This window comes from Garra rufa, chromosome 24, assembly GCF_049309525.1.
Source record: "Garra rufa chromosome 24, GarRuf1.0, whole genome shotgun sequence".
Classification (NCBI taxonomy): domain Eukaryota; kingdom Metazoa; phylum Chordata; class Actinopteri; order Cypriniformes; family Cyprinidae; genus Garra; species Garra rufa.
The window spans coordinates 23,044,543-23,067,834 of NC_133384.1; the positions used below are offsets into that span (position 1 = coordinate 23,044,543).

Sequence of the window (23,292 nt, forward strand, 5' to 3'; positions counted from 1 at the left end):
GGCAGACTTCGTGTCAGTGCAACAATTTAATAATTAAGAAGTTGATATTAAAGGAGTAGTTCACTTTCAGAACAAAAAATTACAGATAATGTACTCACCCTCTTGTCATGCAAACTTTTAATGTCTTTCTTTCTTCAGTCGTAAGGAAATTATGTTTTTTGAGGAAAACATTTCACGATTTCTCGCCATATAATGGACTTCTATGGTGCACGAGTTTGAACTTCCAAAATGCAGCTTGAAAGGGCTCTAAACGATCACAGCCGAGGAAAGAAGGGAAAAAATTACAATTTATATACTTTTTAACCTTAAATGCTCATCTTGTCTAGCTCTGTGTGTACTCTGTTTAGAGATTAAAAAGTATATAAATTGTAAATGTTTTATAAAACAACAGATCGTTTTGATAGATAAGACCCTTCTTTCTCGGCTGGGATCATTTAGAGCACTTTGAAGCTGCATTAAAACTGTAATTTGGATGTTTAAACTCGGGGGCACAATAGAAGTCTATTGTATGGAGAGAAATCTTGAAATGTTTTCCTCAAAAAAAAAAAAAAATTTCTTTATGACTGAAGAAAGAAAGACATGAACATCTTGGATGACAAGGGCGTACATTATCTGTAAATTTTTGTTCTGAAAGTGAACTACTCCTTTAAATGGCTTAAATTGTAAGGACAATATTGTCTTTTTTGCTTTTTTTAAGGAAAAGCCATATTGTGCGTTCAGTGGCAACACGCAGCGGTGTTTCCTTACCGAATGAATTTGCGTTTTGAATTGATCTATTCACAAAAATAGTTTGTTACATCGTTCCTGAATCAATGGCTTCGCGACTCACTTATTAAGATAGTGGCTTACCGCCACCCACTGGCAAGAGACTGAATTTCGAATTGGGACGGTGTTTCAGTTCCAGCTGTTTAGGTTTATTTAGAAATTAAAGTGATTTCTCTATTTTATCCATTCAAAAAAGCACGAAAGCGACCCCAGTTTGCACATAAACGTAGCGCAATGTAGACTAAAAACGTAGCAGAATATTTGTGTCTATGGTTCGCTGCGCAATACTGTCTTTTGTGATTGGCCATAATACTGCAGACTGCAGCCAATAGAAATGCCTCTCAATCGGCGCTAGTCCTGCTCACCATAGACATAATAGAGATGCTGCTCACAGCACACACCGTTAAAGCAGGCTGTATCTGAAATCGCCCCTATACACTCAAATAGAGCACTATTTGAGGTGACATCAATTTTTAGTGGTGTCCGAAACCATAGTGGACGTTCTCGAGTGCACTCATTCAATCCCAAATCCTCAAATGTACACTCAACGGCTATAGAGAATACCCATAATTTACCCTTAGAGTCGCGCGCTGAATGAATTCTCGCTTCTCGCCAGAAGATGGCGCCCGCAGCCGAATCTTCCATCCATTCATTTTTCAGCTCGTCCACGTCGTGCAAGAGTAATACAACACAGGTATGAATTCGTTGTAAATTGATTATTAGATTGTTTAACTAGGGTTTATAGATAATTTCCATGACAGAGTTCAAGATAAATTCTTTACTAGAGTTGCCCGTTTGCCAGTTTCAAATTATTATTATTATTAACAGCAAGCACAAACTATGCAAAGCGGCAGTCATTCCGGTGCACTAAGTGTCCGAATTCACTCACTCGTTTTCATTCACTCATTCAAGTGAAAGTATGAGTGGATTAATGTAGTAAATAGTGAATGAGGGTAAAGGGGGCGATTTCGGATACAGCACCAGACTGCAGGTTTCTGTCATGTGATCAAGGTGTGTGTTCCTAAGTTGTTTTTTTAAAGGAAACTACTAAACTAGTACTAAAATGTATGTTAACTACTCAATTGAACTCTTGTATAAAATCAATGTCAAATTTACAAACTTAATTTTCAGGGAAAACTGCACTTTCGTGACTCGTGGTCGTGTCATGTTGCTTAACTAGGCTATATATATATATATATATATAAATATAAAAAACTACATTTTACCGCAGTTTGTTTCTTCTGTGTGCAGTTGTGTTCATTTATGTTGATTTCCTCCCTCATTAGATGTTTTTATCAGATTAGTTGTCCGGTCGGGCAAGTAAAATTCTCCTTCACCTGCCCCTTCAAAAAATCCAGTTGTCCCAGACAAGCATTAATGTCGATCTCTGTTATAAAATTTAACCAGCCAAAGTGGCTAGTGGGAGTGACCGTGTTACCCGCCACTGCTGAAATTCACCCGCATTTGGCGGGTTGGCGGGCGTTAATAATACTACAATACGCTGTTTCATTTCAAATGCAGAGTTCTTGTTATTGTTTTTTTTATTATTACCATGTATTAATGCATCCGAAATGTTTCACTTTGTTAGCTTATATCTAGGCTAATGTTTAACATCCGGTTACATTATTTTCGCGGGTCAGTTTTGTTATCACGAGACAATAATGTGTCGAGGTAAGTTGAAGTTTGTGCTTTCTAAGCAAATAGGAGGCAAATTCAGTAGAGAAATAACGTCATTATATAAATATAAACTTCAGTCTAGAAATTAACGTTACACGTTTTTAAATTATCGGCAAAAACCAACTGTCTTATTTTTTAGAAATCAACATGTGAGTTTATACTTGTTACAGGTCTTGCAATATTTGTGGATTCACTGTTATAAATTAGTACTTACTTAGTTTACAGTGCTTATTACTCTGTAAAAGGCTTACGATCGAGCCACAGAGCATGGGTTCCTTCGATAGCTCAGTTGGTAGAGCGGAGGACTGTAGAGGAGACACTGTAATCCTTAGGTCGCTGGTTCGAATCCGGCTCGAAGGAAACTTGGTTTTTGTTTTTCAAAAACGGCTTGAAGCATCAAATGTTTGTTTAAATGTAGGCAGAAAGTCTGAAAACAGACAAAATGGCTCTGTGCACGTTATATTGCATTTTGTGAAACAAGCCAGATCATATCTACAGTATATTCATGTAGTATGGAAGCCACTGGCACTGAATACAAAATAATAATAGGCAATTGTGACTTTTTATCTCACAATTCTGACTTATTTTCTCAGAATTACATAATATAAACTCGCAATTCTTACTTTTTTTCTCATAACTGTGACATACACATAAAGTCAGAATTGTGAGATATAAACTTACAATTATGACTTTCTCAGAATTGCAAGTTTATATGTAATTATAACTTTTTTTCTGAGAATTGCAAGTTTATGTCTCAATTTTAATTTTCTCAGAATTGTAAGATACAAATTCTGATAAAATATCATTTTTTTTAGAGAAAAGTCAGAATTGAGATACAAACTACAAGAAATAATTATACAATACAGTTTATTTCTCAGAATTGCGAGTTTAAATCTCTTAATTCTGCCATTTTTCTCAGAATTACATGATACAAACTCGCAATTCTTAATTTTTTTTTAGAAATGTGAGTTATAAAGTCAGAATTGTGTGATATAAACTCACAGTGTGACTTTTTCAGTCTTTTTTCCTCAGAATTGGACTTCATAACTCGCAACTGTGAGTTCATATCTCACAATTCTAAGAAATCAGAATTGCGAGATATAAAATAACGCATTTGGGTGAAAAAAGTCAGTATTAAGTTTTTTTTATAACTCACAATTCTGACTTTATATCACTCAATTCTGACTTTTTGAAAATTGCGATTTTGTATAACGCAATTGTAAAAAAAATAGAACTGTGACAAAAAAAAACCATTTTATTCAGTGGCGGAAACGGGCTTTCATAATGTGGAGTACTGTGACAAGAGCAAATTAAATGTATTTTTTCTAAGAATAGTAAGACAAAAACTTGCAATTCTGATCTGATCTGATTCGGAGTCTTTTTTTCTCATCAAAATTGGACTTTATAACTCGCAATTGCCAGTTTATATCTCACAATTCTGTGAAAAAAGTCAGAATTGTAAGATAAAAACTCAGATTTGAGAAAAAAGTCAGAATTGCGAGACACAAACTCGCATTTGCAAGAAAAATAGCCAGAGTCGCGAGATACAAACTCGCATCTGCAAGAAAAAAGTCAGAATTGTATGTTTTTATCACATAATTCGGACTTTATAACTCAAAATTACTCATTTCACATAATTGTGAGAAAAGTCAGAATTGTGAGATACAAACTCGCACTTGTAGAAAAAAATCAGAATCCCAAGATACAAACTGGCATTTGCGAGAAAAAAAGAAGTCAGAATCTTGAGATACAAACTCGCATTCGTGGATAAAAAAAAAGTTAGAATTGTGACAAAAATTTGCAATAACATTTAAAAAAAAATGTATTCAGTGGTGGAAACAGGCTTCCATAATTGTGACAAGAGTGAATAAAATGTTCTATTTGAAGACCCTGTTAAATGTATAGGAATATCTGAATTTCTATTTTGAAAACCTTTGATTTGCATGTCTAGGAGTGTATTTATTATTTAAAGGAGAATCATTCATCAGTTTTATCACTTGTCAGTTTTAATTCCACATGAAGCATAAGAATAAATATAACATCTGTTATTTACAGACAGCATGGTTAAACAAATCTGAAGTCGAGTATTTGTAGCTTTCTCAGTCCTAACATAAACAGTATATCGTAAAAGACAACAATACATTCAAAAAGTATTTTAAAATTAATATCTATCACTTTTTCTCATTTAGGTATATGTTCTGTGTCCATCGCCGATCAGCTGGGTCTTCTCACTAGCACTGGTTGGCTGCAGGACTATCGGAGTGTCGCCATCTGGAAAAGCAAAATCACAGGTAAAAGAGGTCACAAATGATCAATATGGAATAAACACGAGGTTACAGCATCTAATGCCATGCCATTTCACACTCCTAATTGAACTTCCTGCTGAAATGAAAAGTGTTTTGTACGCTCCAAGGACGTCCCAGCAATCTGCCGTTAGCCTGCCCCTGCTGGCTGCACTTTTCTGACCTCATTGAGCTGGCTCAGTAACACTGCTTTGAAGGGCAGCCCACTGTCCACTGGCTTACCTAATGCTGAGAGAGTTTATTTAGCTGTTTTCTGATTCGAAGACCACAGGGGTGGATTTTTAGAGACTACTTCAGCAGGATATTTAGTCTAGAATATTATTTAACCTGTAGGTAACACTAAAAGAGTAGTTTTTTTAGAGACTACTTCAGCAAGATATGACTAACAGGAGTCTATGAAACATTGAGTACGTTTACATGGACAACAATATTCCGATTTTAACGCGATTAAGTCAATACTCTGATTAAGAAGCAACCATGTAAACTGATATTTTTGATTAATTTAATCCGACTAAAGTCATAATCTGAGTAAACACAAATCGAATTAAGACAGGTGGAGTATTCCTATTTTAGCCGCATTATGGAAGACATGTACACACCTTAATCAGACTATTCCCCTTGTGTAGGACTTTTCGCCACATTTTGTGACAGGATACACACTAATGCTGCGTTCCAGGCAGGTTTTTGAGCTCGTAAATCACGTGTTCAAACCACGACTCAGGACTTTGTAGCGTTCCAGGCAAGTCACGCCAAGCATTTATTATTTTTATAGTATTAATAATTTGATTGCAACGTTATATTGTCCTAAACTCTATTTTTCCACCGTGTCCCACTAAAAACCGTACCCCTAGAGGCTTTATTGTTGTTTCGCGGGCTATGTCACGTCAGAACTCGGGACTGGGAGTACGTCGTCGATCTAGTACGAGTTCACGGGTGGGAATCCACGGGTTTGAGTGCCGTTCCAGTGCACTTTCACGGGTAGAAGTTTGGAAAAACACGGGTAACGGGTTGTCTGGAACGCGGCATAGTAACGCTCTCAGTTGGTCGCGCTTTGGTTTCATTTTTATTTATTTATTTTTTGCTACAACATGGGCTTAATCAATGCTCATTGCTGATAAATAGCCTAGTTTGTTATCATAATTTTTAGTTTTATGGAAACGTTTTTAATATTCAACCCCCTTTTTCATTAGTATTATTTGTAAGTATTTATTTTAATTTTGTGAACGGGATTTCCGCTATTGGAATGTCTTAGGATGCTTTTTACTTTTACTTTCGAATTCATGATCTTGGTTTTGCTTGCATAAGGCTACACCTATCAATTTTAAGATTAAAACAAGTTCTTAAAAGATGGATTTGTTATTTTTAATTTTTAATTAAACAGCACTACAAAAATAAATTAAAACTTATATAGCATTTATTAACAAAAACTAATAAGACGAGGCATGGACTCCATCCATTTATTACAGGGCGCGCAAACACTGAGCAATCAAAATAATTAATAAAAGAAAGCCTCCAAAGCGTAATGTGAGGTAAACGGCAAAGATAACAGGGTTTTCAAAATGAAAACAAACAAAAAAAGTAAAACTAAACTGGCTTTCGGTGACTGTGCTTGCGTGTGTTTTTTTTCCTCCTAAAAACTGACTGGCTCTGAAACGCTCGCTGTATGGAGCAGACGCTTTGGAGCAGCACAGCACGCACTCGCACAAATGCGACCACGGCAAATTTTAACTCACACATTCTAAAAAATGTTGCATATGTCCAGAGCCACTTCAAGTTTTGGAAAATTAAAACCCAAACATCCAAAAGTTTATAACAAAGATGAGCTGATAGCGTCGCGTGTGGACCTAATGATGTGTGTCATTAATCGATCTATGCACTATAACATGTAAAACGGGAACATGAAAGGAATATTCTAAAAGCAACTCATGTAAACAGCTTAATCATATTATTGTCTTATTCAGAATAAGGTCATTAATTAGATTACTGGTGTCCATGTAAACGTAGTCAGTGTTTTATTTTATTGATTTTTATTGTGTGCTACGCTAATGCGATGAAACCTATATAACCTAATATACAACCTAAAAAAAATCACCTAAATTAGTTGCAAAAATATTCTTTAATATGAATAATAAAATTATTCCTACAGGTCAGACTAATATATATTATTATACATGTAGATACACTGTAAAAATATATTTTCATTTAACTCAAAAATAATTAAATTAGCTGCAAAATTATTATATAATATGACTAATAAAACAATTTCTTATTTAATGTGTAGGTTGCACTAATAAAGAGTTTTCAGCATTTTTTAGAGACTACTTGAGTAGGATATCAAGTAGGCATAAGTCTATTTCTTTTATTCAATTATTATTATTTTTGTGGTACACTAATATAAATACCTTGAAACAGACAATAAAATATGCTGAAAAATTAACCAAAAAACCTATAACCTAAAACAAAATCACCTAAATTAGCTGCAAAAATATTATTTAATATATATTTTAAATTAATTTAGGTAGACTAATATATAATATTATTTAACATGTAGGTAACACTAAAAGAGTAGTTTTCACATTTTTAGTGACTACTTCAGCAAGGTATGACTTTAACAGTCTATGAAACATTGTTTAATTTTAATTGATTTTTTTGTGTGCTACACTAATATAAATGCTATGGAACAGACAATAAAATACCAATAACCTAAAAAAAATCACCTAAATTAGTTGCAAAAATATTATTTAATATGAAGATACACTGAAAAAATATATTTTCAGTTAACTCAAAAATAATTAAATTAGCTGCAAAAGTATTGTATAATATGACAAATAAAATAATTTATTATTTAATGTGTAGGTTGCATTAATAAGAGTTTTCAGCATTTTTAGAGACTACTTCAGTAGGATATCAAGTAGGCATGAGTCTATGAAACATTATTATTTATTTAATTACACAAAGGTACACACACAATATGATGGGAAAAAAAAAAAAACTAAAAATCTATAACCTAAAACAAAATCACCTAAGTTAGCTGCAAAAATATTACTTAATATGAATATAAAATTATTTCTACACGGTAGACTAATATATAATATTATGTAAGATGTAGATAATGCTAAATGAGTTTTTTTTCATAATATTTAGAGACTACTTCAGCAAGATATAACTAGCAGGAGTTAATTAAACATTTTATTGATTTTTTGTGTGTGTTAAACTAATATAAATGCTATGGAGCAGACATTAAAATACACTGTAAAATATATGTTTTGGGGAACTCAAAAAATAATCAAATTAGCTGCAAAAGTATTATATAATATGACTAATAAAATAATTTATTATTTAATGTGTAGGTTGCTCTAAAAAGAGTTTTGACCATTTTTGGAGATTACATGAGCAGGACAGGATATCAAGTGGGCATGAGTCTATGATTTTTTTTTTTTTTTTTTTTTTTCTGTGCCACACTAATATAAATGCTTTGAAACAGACAATAAGATACACTGAAAGAAAAAAAATCAGCTAAAAATATTATTTAATATGAATAATAAAGTTATTTTTACATGGTAGACTAATATATAATATTATTTAACATGTAGGTAACACTAAAAGAGTAGTTTTTTAATTTTTATAGACTACTTCAGCAAGATATGACTATTTTATTGATTTGTTTTGTATGCACTAATATGAATGTTATGAAGCAGACAATAAAACACACTGTAAAAATATATTTTCAGGTAACCCAAAAAAAAAAAAAATCTAAATTAGCTACAAATGTATTATTTAATATGACTGCTAAATAATGTATTATTAATTATAAATGTGTAGGTTGCACTAAAAAGAGTTTCCAACATTTTAGTAGATAACTTGAGTAGGATATCAAGTGGGCTTGAGTCTATGAAACATCATTTTTTTTTATTTCATTATGTCATTGTTTATATTTTGTGCCACAATAATATAAATGCTTTGAAATAACATAAAAAAAATTAGCTGCAAAAATATTATTTCACATGAATAATACAGTTACTTTTACATGGTAGACTAATATATAATGTAATTTAACATATAGATAAAACTAAACTAGTAGTAATTTTTAGAGACTACTTCAGCAAGATATGACTTGATTTTTTTTTGGTGTGTTACACTAATAGAAATATATTTTCTAAATTAGCTGCAAAAGCTATTAATACGACTAATAAAATTATTTTAGTATTTATTATTTAATGCAATCTTATTTAATTTAATTAGGCTGTACTAAAAAGAGTTTTTAACATTTTTAGAGACAACTTGAGTAGGATCAAGTGGGCATGAGTCTCTTATTTTATTGTATTTTTGTATGTATGCTTTGAAACACACAATAAAATACACTGTGTAAAAAATTCACCTAAATTAGCTGAACTATTATTTAATATGAATAATAATAAATGAAATAATAAAATTAGTCTGTGAAACAGTTTACTTATTTTTTTCTTCATGTGGTACACTAACATAAATGCCATAAAACAGGTGCGTACATGCTATACTATTAAAAAAACTGGATTGTGTGTGCTTAGTGTTCTCAGCATTTCTAGGTGATTGCAAGTCAACTAAAATGGAAGCGTAAGTCAACTTTGATTTGTCCGCAGTGTATTTTTACATAAAACGTAGCTTGTATCTAATATAAGACAAAGATGTACCATCTTGCGTGCTGCCTTTCAAATGCAGGGAACGCAGACATTGTTTATTTTTATTGTGAGAATGCTATAAAAAACTAGTATGCAAACACACTTTGAGAAATGACTCAGACTGTAATTATCACTTTTGTGAGGGACGGCAGCACAAGATGTAAAAAAAAACCTCCTACAGCTCACTGGCAGAACAACGACGTATTATATCCAAACATCTGGCTCTGAAGTATCAACTATTTATTTTTGTATGTAGCGCGAGTTATTACGTTAGTCGAACCTTGAAAGCACTTCCCTCAACTGATAAGCCATGATCTGCCACATCAAAGCTTGTTGTTCCTTTTAAACCTTAAATAGATTTTTTAATTAGAAAATTATCATAAGGCTATTTTGAAATTAATTTTAGAATGATTCCGTTCCATGATATGTAATATTTATGTCTTTATAAAGTCTTTCCGCTCTCCATAGAAGAATCTATTTTGAAGATTAACATTTAAGACATTAAGAAAATGCTGTTTTTAGAACAAAATGTGACGGTGTCATTTTAGAATGTGTTGCTTTTAACCATTTTCATCTTTTTTTCTGGTTGTAGGTGTGTTCTGTGCAGTGTGACCACCTAATGAACACGTCAGCATGTCCTTTTACCTCTTTCGTTGTCCGTACGGATCTGCTCCTCCAGGTCTTCGGGAGACACATAGAACTCCGGGTCCTCTTCTCCAGGTGTGTGCGGTTTGCACTTCCCACAACAGCAGTTGAAACAGCAGCACAGACAACAACAGAAATAGCAACCTGTCAGCAAGCCACAGATGGCAAACAGACCCTATAAATGAGAATGTTCAAAATCAGACAGGCACACAGTGTCAGGGTTTAATTTAGATAAAAATGCATTCACAATATTCACATTACAGTGTCTGTATTATATAATGTTTCATTATAAAGTTATGTTATTTAGTTAGAAATATCAAGTTAATACACACAGTGTGTATTACGATAGCACAAACAATATATGCAAAAGCAATAACCATTTGGTAATTAAGAACATGTATTACATAAATACACTATAAGATGAATACTATAATGTAAATATAAAATATACCTATTAAGTGAGTAGTTGCGTTTATATAAATTAGTATATTTCTTTATAATAGTCTTTTTTTATCCACATTTTTGGGCAACATTTTACAATAAGGTCCCATTAGTCATGTTAATGCATTAATTAATAATCACCAATACATTTGTTATAGTATTTTATATTCTTTCTTTTCTTTCTTTATTCTTTATATTCTTAATTAATTAAAAACAATTGTTCATTGTTAGTTAGTTATTGTAATTATGAACAGATACAACTTTTTAAATTAATAATTTATTAGTATATTTTTTTTAAACAAAGAGAAAAATACATGCTTCAAAAGTATTTGTTTCAGTTCCTTACTGTAAAGTGCTAACCACATTGTTTTTATAATATTAAAATGTTTAAACATGGTTTCAAGTATATAGAATTTAAAAGGCAAAAATAAAACAGAAAAGTGAAACAAATGCATAATTAGCTGCAGAAATATTATGTTTTAAACAATATTTTTAAAAATATAATATTCTTAAATGATTAAGTATATTTTTTTTAATGAAACGTGAAAAAATGCATAATTAGCTGCAAAAATATTTTTACAAATAATATTTTAAAAATATATTATTTAATTATCAAATATTATTTATTTAAATAACAATACAATTATTTTTAAATGGTAGACTAATATATAAGGCAATTAATATTTGTTTATTGTTAGTTAGCTAAGGTTCGTTAAAAAAAATCCACAATTAGCTGCAAATATATATATATATATATATTTAAATAATATTTAAAAATATATATTATTATTTAATTATTAAATATTTTATTTTTTTAAATAACCATTAAAATATTTTTGTAAATGGTGAACTAATATATAATGTAATTAATATTTGTTCATTGTTAGTTTCATTGTTAGTTAGCCAAGGTTCGTTGTGAAAAATAAAATAAACAAACAAACAAAAAAGGAAGCTGCAAAAATAGTTTTTAAAATAATATTTAAAAAAAAAATCTATATTTAATTATTAAATATAATTTTTTTTTAAATAACTAAGAAAATTATTTTTTAAATGGTCGACTAATATATAATGCAAATAACATTTGTTTATTGTTAGTTAGCTGAGGTTTGTTGTGAAAAATGTCATTATTGTTTCATTATTAAATATATTATATATTAATTATTTTTAACTGTTGGGCTAATATATAATGTCATTAATATTTCTTCATTGTTAGTTAGATAAAGTTTGTTAAAAAAAATTATGAACAGATACAACTTTTAAAATTAATGAATTAAAACGAATAAAATAAAACTAAGACTAATAAATGATTTAGAAGTATTTTTGTTAGTTCCTTACTGTAAAGTGTTAACCACATTTTTGTTATAATATTAAAATATTTAAACATGGCTTCAAGAAAATAAAACAGAAAATTAAAAAAAAAAAAAATGCATAATTAGCTGCAAAAATATATACATTTTAAATAATATTTGAAAAACTATATTATTAGTTAATACATATTTTTTTTAAATAACCAATAAAGTTATTTAAAAATTTTTAGACTAATATATAATGTAATTAGGCTAGGTTACACCAACAAGAGTAGATTTCAAGGGTCAGGTCAGCCAAAAAAAATTCCCTAAAGTGCTTTTTTTTTTTTTTTTACTGATAAATAAAATAAAATAAATTAAAAAATAACCAATAAAATATTTTTTTAAAATGGTAGACTAATATAAAATGTAATTAATATTAGGTTACACCAACAAGATCAGATTTAGGGCAAGCTAAAAATTTCCCTAAAGTGCTAATTTTTTAATGATAAAATAAAATAAAATATACAATATAAAAAATAAAATAATAAAATGAAATAAAATACCATTTAAAATAAAATAAAAAAGACTGATACCCCACCTTTGCCCACCAGCTGGAGAGCATGAAGTACGTGTTCACATTCTCCTCGCCAAATTGCTGCGACACATACAGACCCAGGGAGCCGTACTTGTCATAAATGTTCCTCTTAGTGACGTCAGACAGCACCGCATGAGCATTGTTGAGCTCTTTAAATTTGTCAGTGGCATCGGGGTTCTCTGGGTTCTTGTCAGGATGATATTTCAAAGCGAGCTTCCTAAAAAAAAAAAAAAAAAAAAAAAAAAGGCGAGGACATTTAAAAGCGAAAAATTTCCTCGAAAAATTGACTGCAAGGAGCTTCACCGACCTGAGGATCACACTGAAGTCTTAGGAATAAAAATGTGTCATTGAAAGACCCTAAGATCAATGTAAATGTCAGGAAGTATATTTAAATGACCTTAAAATACAGAATCTCCCCGAGAACGTGTACGTCTTTGTATTCTGCTAATGAGAGTGACATAAAACAACCATTAGCTTAAGAAAGGAAACAAAAATACTTCTAGACTCACGCACAGTAAGAGGAGACTCATTAACATGCGCCAGTTTAAAATGCTGTCTGTCTGTTTGATGATCTCAGCAGGGTGTGATCTTTAGCGGCTAGCTGTCTTATGCGCACGCTGCTTGACCTGTCTATGTGTCGGCAAGACCGCAGACCCCATTAGTGCCTCCAAAAGCTCCTCGGCACATGAGGGCTGGCGAAGAGAGGGACGTCACCAAGTCTGACATTTTTCCCATTAGAACCAGCAGTGCATTGCAAATATCTCTGTCTCTGACTCAGTTCAGGTCTGCTCTGAATGAATGCCAGCATGTCCAAACTCTGCGCAAACACTCCTCAAAAGTCTCTGCCGCAATAAGGAAGAGTTTGACATTTTATAACGCTGTGAAATGGGATATCCTTAAGCTCAAAATGGTTGTGGATGATCAGATATCAAACTATAAATATTTATAGTATTTGGAGTAGTATAAATCCTTAGTGGAGTTTTAATCCTTAAATCATTACATGAACATAGTTTCTTGATTTTTTTTTTTTTTTTTGCTGAACCAAAAACAAAAAAATGTAATCTATAATTTATAATGCTCCGAGCACGCTTGCTTGTTAATTTTTGATTAAGCCAATGGCGTCTGCAAGAGTTGTGATGATTATATATTCATTAACAGCAAACAAGTGCTGTTAAAATGCTAACCATTTAAATGGCTCCTTGAACAACAGGCAAATTAGAACAATTAGACTCCATAATTGTTGGAACATCAGTATGGTGTTAGAAATGAACTTGTCTAATGAAGCTTTCTGACGTGTTGCTTTCATATTGTAGCATACAAGATACAGAAACAGCACAGGTTGTGCATAAATTGCAGCCTTGGAAAACTGAAGAAAAAAATAATAATAATTGTAAGTTTTCCAAGGCTGGCTGCAATTTATGCATATTGTATCTTGTGTGTGTATGTGTGTATATTAGAGGTGGGCCGTTATCGGCGTTAACGTGCTGCGTTAACGTGAGACTCTTATCGGGCGATAAAAAAAATATTGCCGTTAATCTATTCTCAAAGTTGGGTTGGGAGCTGGGTCTAAACTACGTAAACTGTGATGACCTTCACCTTGATAGTTTAGCGCGGATGTCTACCTAGCCGAATTGAGTGTATGATGATCCGTGATCCGTACGGACCAAACCGGTTCGGCACGCATGTGATTCGCGGATTAACTGTTAAATTTAACCATCATAGAGTAAAAGTTTATAATTGGCACATGTTTTGTCTTGCCAATTTACCAATTCAAACAATTTAAAAAGGGAACACGCACGCCGACGCACACACCTGAAGAGAGCACGCGCACAGAGAGAGAGAGAGAGAGAGAGAGAGAGAGAGGCGCGATTCACACAGATTGATTCCTCTTTAACTTCTTTTTGAACGGAAACACACATACAAAGTCATATCTTAATACCCGTTTTGGTGTTCTGGTAAACACAGTCGGTTATGTCTTCAGTGAACCGAAACAGCTGAGAAAGAGATGCGTGCCAGTATTCGGTACGTGCATTATGCCTTAAAGAGACAGCATCCTATAAATACCTGCAGTGAGAAGCACTAGTTATTTACAATTAATTATTAAATTTCCGCACCTGAATTCTAGGGTTATTGATTTTATTAGTAACTTTATGTTGCATTCATTTACACTTGTTATTTGTGTAATTGTTCTTGTTTTGTTACTGACTTTATTAGTTCAGCTAGTAGTGTTTGCTGTGGATTAGAAGTAGCCTACTTAAAGTAAGCATTCAGTAATTAGTAAAAAACAAACTTTGTTTTGTTTTGTTTGTTTTTTGCTGATCCGAAAAATGATCTGATACGTGACTCCAAATCCATGATGTGATCCGAATCGTGAGTTTTGTGATCCGTTGCACCACTAATATCCATGCCCTTGCGCATCTGTGTATTAATCTGCAACGCGCACGTCGCACAGCCTTTTACTCAGAAGTAGGCTACATGCAGTGTGGAAATAGTTGGTTACACAAGTTTGTATAGTTAATTGTGTTGTAAATGCAATTGTCAAGCAGTTTGTGATGCATTTTGGAAACAGGAGATGGGCCCCTGGTCTAATGCGCCACCTGGCTTAAGAAACCCGTTCTCAAAGACTTACTTTTAGTCATTATTTGGTTAGCACACATATTCTGAATGCCTTCAGCAGAATTCAAATTAGCCATTTTAATCTAGATTAATCTAGATTAATTCCAAAATTAATCTAGATTAATCTAGATTAAAAAAATTAATCTATGCCCACCTCTAGTGTATATATATATATATATAAAATATATATGTATGTGTGTGTGTATATATATATATATATATATATATATATATATATAGAATAAACAATTATGATAAATATATATTAGGGGTAGGGTTGGGTCGATAGACGATGCCATTGTCCATCGCCGATGGCCGATAGACATCACGATGGTGAGCCGGCATCGCGATTCTCCGCCCCGCCCCGCTCCACCGCCGCCGCCGCCGCAGCAGCAACCCGCTCACGAAAAACACACACTTAATCACACTATATAGCCAAATGAAATGCATGCTTTCAATTTCCGCATATTTACTTATTTTATTATTATTATTATGAGGAAATAATAACAAGGAAGTTGTTAGCGATCACAATACAAATTACAGTGAACTCCAAACGAATTACACAAACTAGTTCGTTTACATTAATAAATTAGGCATACAAAAACTAATAATCAAAATAATTTTAATTAAATTAAATTAAATAAACTACACCAAATATGCCTTTTTATGGTTTTACCATGACGAACAGAGCTTGGAACAAAAAACAAGAGAATATATTTTTTTCCATCAAAATACGAACGTACAGTACAAAGCCTAGTATACATTATAAATAACAGTTTATCATTCAAATACATTGGGAATACGGAAACAGTTGGATTTGTGGCGAATTACAGAGGTACGTGAACCCAACGCCTGGTATTTTTAGCTTCGCTTTGTTTTGGTTTCTTAACTTTATATATTTTGTTTCATTCATGTTCTGTTCTGAATACCGTTACATTTAAATAATTCATTTTGGAGCCAGGGTAACTAACTTATAGCTATGTTTTATAGTGTTTATAATGTTAATACATAATAATATTTCGCTTGATGTGGTATTATTTCTGATATTACACTTTCTCTCTAAACATTCCGCTGCTCATTAAATGCGTTTGGAGAGAGTGGGTTAAGCAGTAAGCAATCAATGAGAGCGATTTTGAACTTAAAAAAGCTGACTGGTCGAAAATATGTTAAGGACATCCTCCAAATACATCTACATAAACCTGCGCTTGCTCTGTCTCGTATGCACGCACGCACTGTCACGATCTAATGCACTTGTTAATGCCGGATCTTTAAAAACAAATACCGTGTTTTAAAATATATATGTTATATATATATGTTGCACATTAGACATCGTACGATGCCAAATTGGTCGACATCACCCAACCCTAATTAGAGGTCGACCAATTATCAGCCTGGGCAATTATCGGTGCCGATATTAAGTATATATATACTTTTTTTCCTCTTTTCAATTTCCCAAGGCTGCAATTTATATATATATATATATATATATATATATATATATATATATATATATATGTGTGTGTGTGTGTGTTAGGGGCCTGGCCAATAATTGATGCCGATATTAAGTATATAGAATTTTTTTTTCTTTTAAATTTTCCAAGGCTGCAATTTATGCATCTTGTATCTTGTGTGTGTGTGTGTGTGTGTGTGTGTGTGTATATATATATATATATTAAATAAAGGTACTATAAAAATTATTGTAAATATATATTAGGGGTCAACCGATTATTGGTCAACGGATTATCGGCCTGGCCAATTATTGGTGCCCATATTAAATATATATATACTTTTTTCTTTTTAGTTTTCAAAGGCTGCAATTTATGCATCTTGTATGTTGTATGTATATATAAACGTATTATAAAACATTATTACAAATACATATTAGGGGTTGGCCGATTATCAGCCTGGCCAATTATCGGTGCTGATATTAAATTTTTTTTATGGTTATCTGTATTGGTCATTTACAACTGAATTGGTGGTAACATTTAAAAGCATTTAAAGAAAAGGTAGAGCCCCTGTTATTCTTAAGAGGTTCTTTTTGACAATAACTTTCATTTATACACCAGACATATATCGGTTCAAAGTATCAGTTATGGTTCTACTTGATCTGTAATAATCGGTATTGCATCAGCCCTGAAAAACACGTCGGTCGACCCCCTATATATACACACACACACACACACACACACACACACATATATATATATATATATATATAGATATACATATATACTCTCCTATATACATATATGACAAAAAAATTATGCTATGAATATTTTTTCTCCATGTTTTCCCAGGTTGCCCTGTTCTGCTGAAACGTAAGGTTTTGTTAAACCAACTGACGAGTGAAACCAGCAAGTTACGATGTCAGCGCCAAGATATTACCACCAAAGGCAAGGTTGGCACGTTTCCATGGCACTATGTAAATTATAGTGCAGAATCATTCATGCACACATCGTGCACCCCTGAACATGCTCTTGTATCTAAGATTCCTTCATCATTCCTGATCCCAGTAAAATAAGGGAAGCCATCTGTTCAGTATAATGAATATTTTAGTTTTGTGGAAGTCATATTATATTCATGCAGCTCCACTGCAACTGAAGGCTGAGATTCTAGAGGAATGAGCCGCAGTTTGGCACTTTCTCTATCCTTTGCTCTCTCATTCACCCCGAGTAGTATCCAAACTTCTTACCTAGTAACCAGAACCTAGGGACAAATATGTATGTGAATCACATCTTACCTGTAGGACCTCTTGATGTCATCATGAGTGCAACTCTTGTCAAGGCCAAGAACCTGGTATAAAGCCTCTCCTGATGTAGACAGGGCCCGTTGCCTTTGTTCAGCCATGATCTTAAACCATTACCTCAACATCAAAAGAACAAAGAAACCATTAATAAATCGGATAAGACAGTAGGTATGTTACAGTTCTCCTGGGTGGTGAACAAGATACAACTTATTAGGACTTACAAGATACAAGGAATGTTATAACAAAATTTAAAATGGTTAAAAAATAAAATTAAAAGCTAAAAATAACCATTAGAGAACATTCTGTGTAAGTTCCCCTTATGTTGTCACAAAACAAACCTCCCTGCATCTGTCTGGGAACGTTTTTAGTTATCAAAAATATAACCTATAAATAACCAGTAGGGAACTTTCTGTGTAGGTTTCCCCTAGGACCTAGGTTGTCACAAAAAAACATCCCTGCAACATTCTGGGAAGGTTAGCTTTTGGTTCTAAAACTAAAATAAAAAAATCACCATTAGGGAACTTCATGTGTAGGTTCCCTTTAGGTTGTTACAAAAGGTGTAAAAAAAAAAAAAAAACTCCCTACAACGTTCTGGGAAGGCTAGCTTTTGGTTAAGAAAAAACAACAAAACATTCCCATAACATTCTTATTTTATTCCCTAAACAGAAAACATCCGGGGAACGTTCTGTTTGCAGGGAAATGACGTTTGGATCGAGACTTCCAACGTCACTCTTTCCACATCAACTCAGACATGGTTGACTTTTTGTTTACGTAAGTTCACAGGCAACCTCTCTGTTTGTAAGAAAAGACATCTTTTGGAAGGTTATTCCAGAGAACATATATCTACCTGTCCAAAACATGAGTTTGACACGGATTCTCTGATAACCTCCAACCCCCACCTCTGAATAATTCCATCTTTTGTAATGAGCCTTCATGGAATATTAACTAGTTCTAAAAATTATACAGCCTTCATATCTCTATTGAGCTTTACAGTGGCTGACTGCGGAAGTACGAAGCAGAAAATCACTAGTGCAATGCTCTAAATTCCACAGAATATCATTAGTTTTCTTACCTGTTAACAGACTCCAAACTTAAGTCCTTCTCCGGGGCAGGTAGACAGGCTAATGGAGTCAGATTCCTTCTCTGAAGGTGAGTAGATTACTGAGGGGATGAATTATACATGGAACTAGTCATGAGCTCAGGTAACTTTAGGCCAGTTTAACATGGTTACCAAACAAGGTTCATTAGGTTTCAGTGCCTGATGCTTGAGCAGAGGGTGGAAGCTGTTTGGTGACCACTGTTTCTGAGGATGAAGCCACGTTGTGTTCCATTATTGATTTTAAAACCTGCATGATGAGGACCGGAGAGAATAAAAGGTTAGGTTTTATGTCTATACAATTTCGAAGCTAGAGTCTTAACTCGTGTGCGTTCATGAATGCCCTCGACTTGATGGGTTTTCTTGCTAATGCAAGACCGCCATCTTGTGGTGTCCTTCTTCCATTGCTGTTTTCAATACAACTACGTGACAAACGTAGTGACGTCCAACAGCATATTCAACAAAACTACTTTGCGTGTGCAAAAAGTGCGAATTATAAACGTTTGATAATTAGTCGGGTCTTAAATAATAAGTAATTCAAAAAATAATAATGTTTAGAATGAACAGCGTAAACGCCACATTAACTCCCGTCAGTCTCGCCATTGAACTATTTTAGTGATATATTCAAATAAGCTACAATGAACGATGTTATTCATGTTTTGCTACTGTTTATTACTGATAACTGATGCATTTAAATATATTTGTGAACAAACTAAACTGTTTGTTCATTTTTTAATATTTTTTCAACTTTTTTTTTACACTTTATTAGCAAGTGAATATATGTCAGTGCACACTCAATGCAACAAAAATACTTAAATAATAGTAAAGTTATGTTTTAAGTAATATTAATTTTTGTAGCTCTAATGGGATATAATGTATATGTAGCTCTAATATGTGTGTACATGTGTGTGTCCACAAGAGAAAATAATAGTTGAATAATGGCCCCTTTTAAAAGTTTACATACACTTTATTCTTAATACTGTGTAGTTACCTGAATGATCCACAGTTGCGTTTTGTTTTTTGTTTGTTTTGTGATAGTTGTTCATGAGTCCCTTGTTTGTCCTGAATAGGTTAACTTCCCGCTGTTCTTCAAAAGATCCTTAAGGTCCCACAAATTCTTTGTTTTTTCAGGAGTTTTGTGTATTTGAACCTTTTACAACAATGACTATATGATTTTGATATCCATCTTTTCACACTGAGGACAACTGAGAAACTCATATGCAACTATTACAGAAGGTTCAAATGCTCACTGATGCTTCAGAAGGAAACACAATGCATTTAGAGTCTGGTGAGGGGTGAAAACTTTTGGAATTTGTATAGATCAGGGTAAATTTAACTTATTTTGTCTTCTGGAAAATATAAGTAAATATAAAATATAAGTATCTTTTTGAGCTTGAGAAGGGCAGTACTAAATAAAACATATATATTATATTTAGGCAAAATAAGAAAAATGCACAGAAGTTTTAACCCCCAGCTCTTAATGCATTGTTTTTCCTTCTAAAGCATCAGTGAGTGTTTGAACCTGTAATAGTTGCATATGAGTCCCTCAGTTGTCCTCAGTGTGAACAGATGGAACTAAAAATCATACAGTCATTGTTGGAAAAGGTTCAAATACACAAAATGCTGAAAAAACAAAGACTGTGGGACCTTGAGCATTTTTCTAAAGAACAGCAGGCAGTTTAATTGTTCAGGAGAGTATCAGAGACTAATGAAGAACTATCACTAAACAATAACAAAAAAAAAAACCAGCTGTGAATTATTCAGATAACAACACAGTATTAAAAATCAAGTGTTTGTACACTTTTGAACAGAGTCATTTTTATACATTCAACTATTATTTTCTCTTGTGGACTATATGTAAACATCTTTTATGTAAAATACCTTATTCAGGTTAGTACTTTAAAAAATGATCCCTTTTGATCTCCACTTTATAAATGTATGCAATTTGGATAATATCTCTAATTTAGTTTCACTCACAGTAGTAGTTTATCTTTGGATGTATTATTATTCATTTAAATCTAATGTATATTATTTTTATTTTTATTATTATTTTCTTCATTAGTTTTTCTCTAAACTTTTCTCCTGACTAGTTGAAAAACCCTTGTTCTAAAGAAAAAAAAAACTTATCTTGTATCACCACAAGATGGCAACTGAGCACAAATTTTATTCTACCAGCAGTAAATGGAAAAACGTGCATACTTGTATAGATAGTATTTGAATCTACAACACAACAAAAAAAGTCATTCATATGACATAAAATGTAATTTAAATGCAAAAAAAAATGCACATCCTAAATTATGCATAGCTTGTATGGAAAAAATAAAAAAATGCAAAACTGTCACATATTCATAAATCTTTTTTTTTTTTTTTTACAAAACCACATGCAGCAGTCAAAACAACGAGTAAGTCACCAGTGGGCCGCTTGACGTCAAGCAGCAGTATCAATTATGCTGGCGCTCCCCTTGTTTATGGTCTCCTGATGACTGCTGCATAGCACAGGGTCGCATTGCAAGTGGATACATGGAGTCTCAAGGGGAATTAGCAGGTGTGCTGCTCGCCACCCCTCATCATTGTCTCCTCAGGAGGCTGATCCTGCAAAGCACGTCTGCCTGGGGAACGACATTTGTGGCAAACTAAGCCTCAGAAACAAACCATTAATGAAATGATTGCCCCTCAGTCAGGAAATGTGAGACTCCCAAATGAGCAGCACGCGGGGGCCACCGGTAGTGGACGGGAAGCAGTCCTTGACACTGATTAAACGCTATTGTAAAAGTAAATGAATGAACAGATCCATTAATAACTACACAGGCAGATAGGCATGATGCCAGACGTCTTATCTTGTTAAGTGCGTCATGTTTGCTTTCTATGTTTTTAAGCTAAACGTATAAGAACCAGTGATATATCAACAAAGCATGGATAAAAAAAATCTCAAAGCTTTTGTAGAATTTTTCCAAGAAGTTCTGGTGGGGTAAAGCACTCTAGTAATCTGCGTGATTTGGCCGTGTATATTCAGGATGCCTAGAAACGGATTAGGGCTGCATGGTGTGGGGTTTGGTTGTGCAGAATTGTATTGTGAGCGGTGGGGAGGGGGTGGGACGGAGCAATTATACTCACTACTGGCATATGGCCTCTGTTGCCATGGCACAGTTCACTATTGTCCCCCGGTCTCCAGCAACTCAAGTTAAAACATTTGCTAACATTGCAAAGCTTAAATTGACGACTAAAATTGACGACTTAAATTGACGAATTTAAATGACCCAAAGGGTGGGTTGAACTTGCACAGAGTGGGTCCTACTTGATTATTTCGCTTCCAGGGTAAAGGCCTGCTTATGTGATTGCAAAAGAAAGGATAATGATAAGTAAATGCCATAGACAAGCCATTTTGGTTTCTCAAAGGCATTTGAGTGAACAGTTTCTTAGTGTGAAGAACATTCATATTTACATTTACTACTACAAAGAACCTATTCAGCAATAAAAAGGTTCCTTATTGGGATTGATGGATCAATGGAACCTTTTCATTGCATAAACGTTCTTTATAGTAGAAAACAGGTGCTTTAAATGATTCAAACTAAGAAGAACTGTTCATTGAAATGCTCTTTGGTGAACCCAAAAATGATTCTTCTATGGCACTGATGTGAAACCTATATTTTTAAAGGTATAGTTCATCAAAAAATTAAAATTTTGTCATTTATTACTCACCCTCATGTCATTCCATACCTATAAGACCTTCGTTCATCTTCAGAACTACAAAGATATTTTTGATAAAATCTGACGCAGCTCAGCTTAACAATGTCCTTACTACCTTTCTGGGCCTTGAAACAGAAACAGGGTTGCCAGGTTTTCACAACAAAACCCATCCAATTGCTACTTAAAGGTTGTATCAGCGATTTCTAGCCTAAAACATAAAGTGTCAATTTCAGCTGACCTTTCTTCACGATCCGCTCGCTGCTTGCCCCATAAATTGTCTGTGAAAAAAACGCGTCTCTCTGGTCAGCCTAGGGTCCGAGATATGCCAAAAAAACAATCGGCACTACCAACCTTTCCACAGATAAACAGTGTTCCAACCAATCAGCGTCAGGGGTTTGGTGTTGTGGACTTTCGCTCCGCCTCCCTCACATCCCTGCACCAGTAGGAAAGTCCACAACACCAAACCCCTGACGCTGATTGGTTGGAACACTGTTTGTTTATCTGTGGAAAGGTTGGTAGTGCCGATTGTTTTTTTGGCATATCTCGGACCCTAGGCTGACCAGAGAGACGCGGTTTTTTCACAGACAATTTATGGGGCAGGCAGCGAGCGGATCGTGAAGAAAGGTCAGCTGAATTTGACACTTTATGTTTCAGGCTAGAAATCGCTGATACAACCTTTAAAACTAGCCTAATTGCGTTAAGAGGGAGGTCCCCCATTAAAAAATCACCTTCCGTTGGGTAAAATACATGTTTTTAGGTGGGGTTCCCCTGGTA

General features: G+C 33.4%; 1 protein-coding gene and 1 non-coding gene across 2 annotated transcripts; one reads left to right on the top strand and one right to left on the bottom strand.

Annotated features, from left to right (window-relative positions):
* Nucleotides 1–2,716: 2,716 nt before the first annotated feature.
* Nucleotides 2,717–2,802, top strand: trnay-gua (transfer RNA tyrosine (anticodon GUA)). The gene is given in 2 exon segments: nt 2,717–2,753; nt 2,767–2,802. It is a non-coding gene; the product is annotated as a tRNA-Tyr (tRNA).
* A 1,825-nt stretch (nt 2,803–4,627) lies between these two features.
* dnajc5b (DnaJ (Hsp40) homolog, subfamily C, member 5 beta) lies at nt 4,628–17,836 on the bottom strand. The gene is made up of 4 exons (XM_073831149.1): nt 17,730–17,836; nt 12,377–12,590; nt 10,049–10,223; nt 4,628–4,713 (listed from the first exon to the last, which is right to left on the bottom strand). Exons 1-4 carry the CDS (start codon nt 17,834–17,836, stop codon nt 4,628–4,630), a joined length of 582 nt encoding a protein of 193 aa, XP_073687250.1.
* Between the last annotated feature and the right edge of the window lie 5,456 nt (nt 17,837–23,292).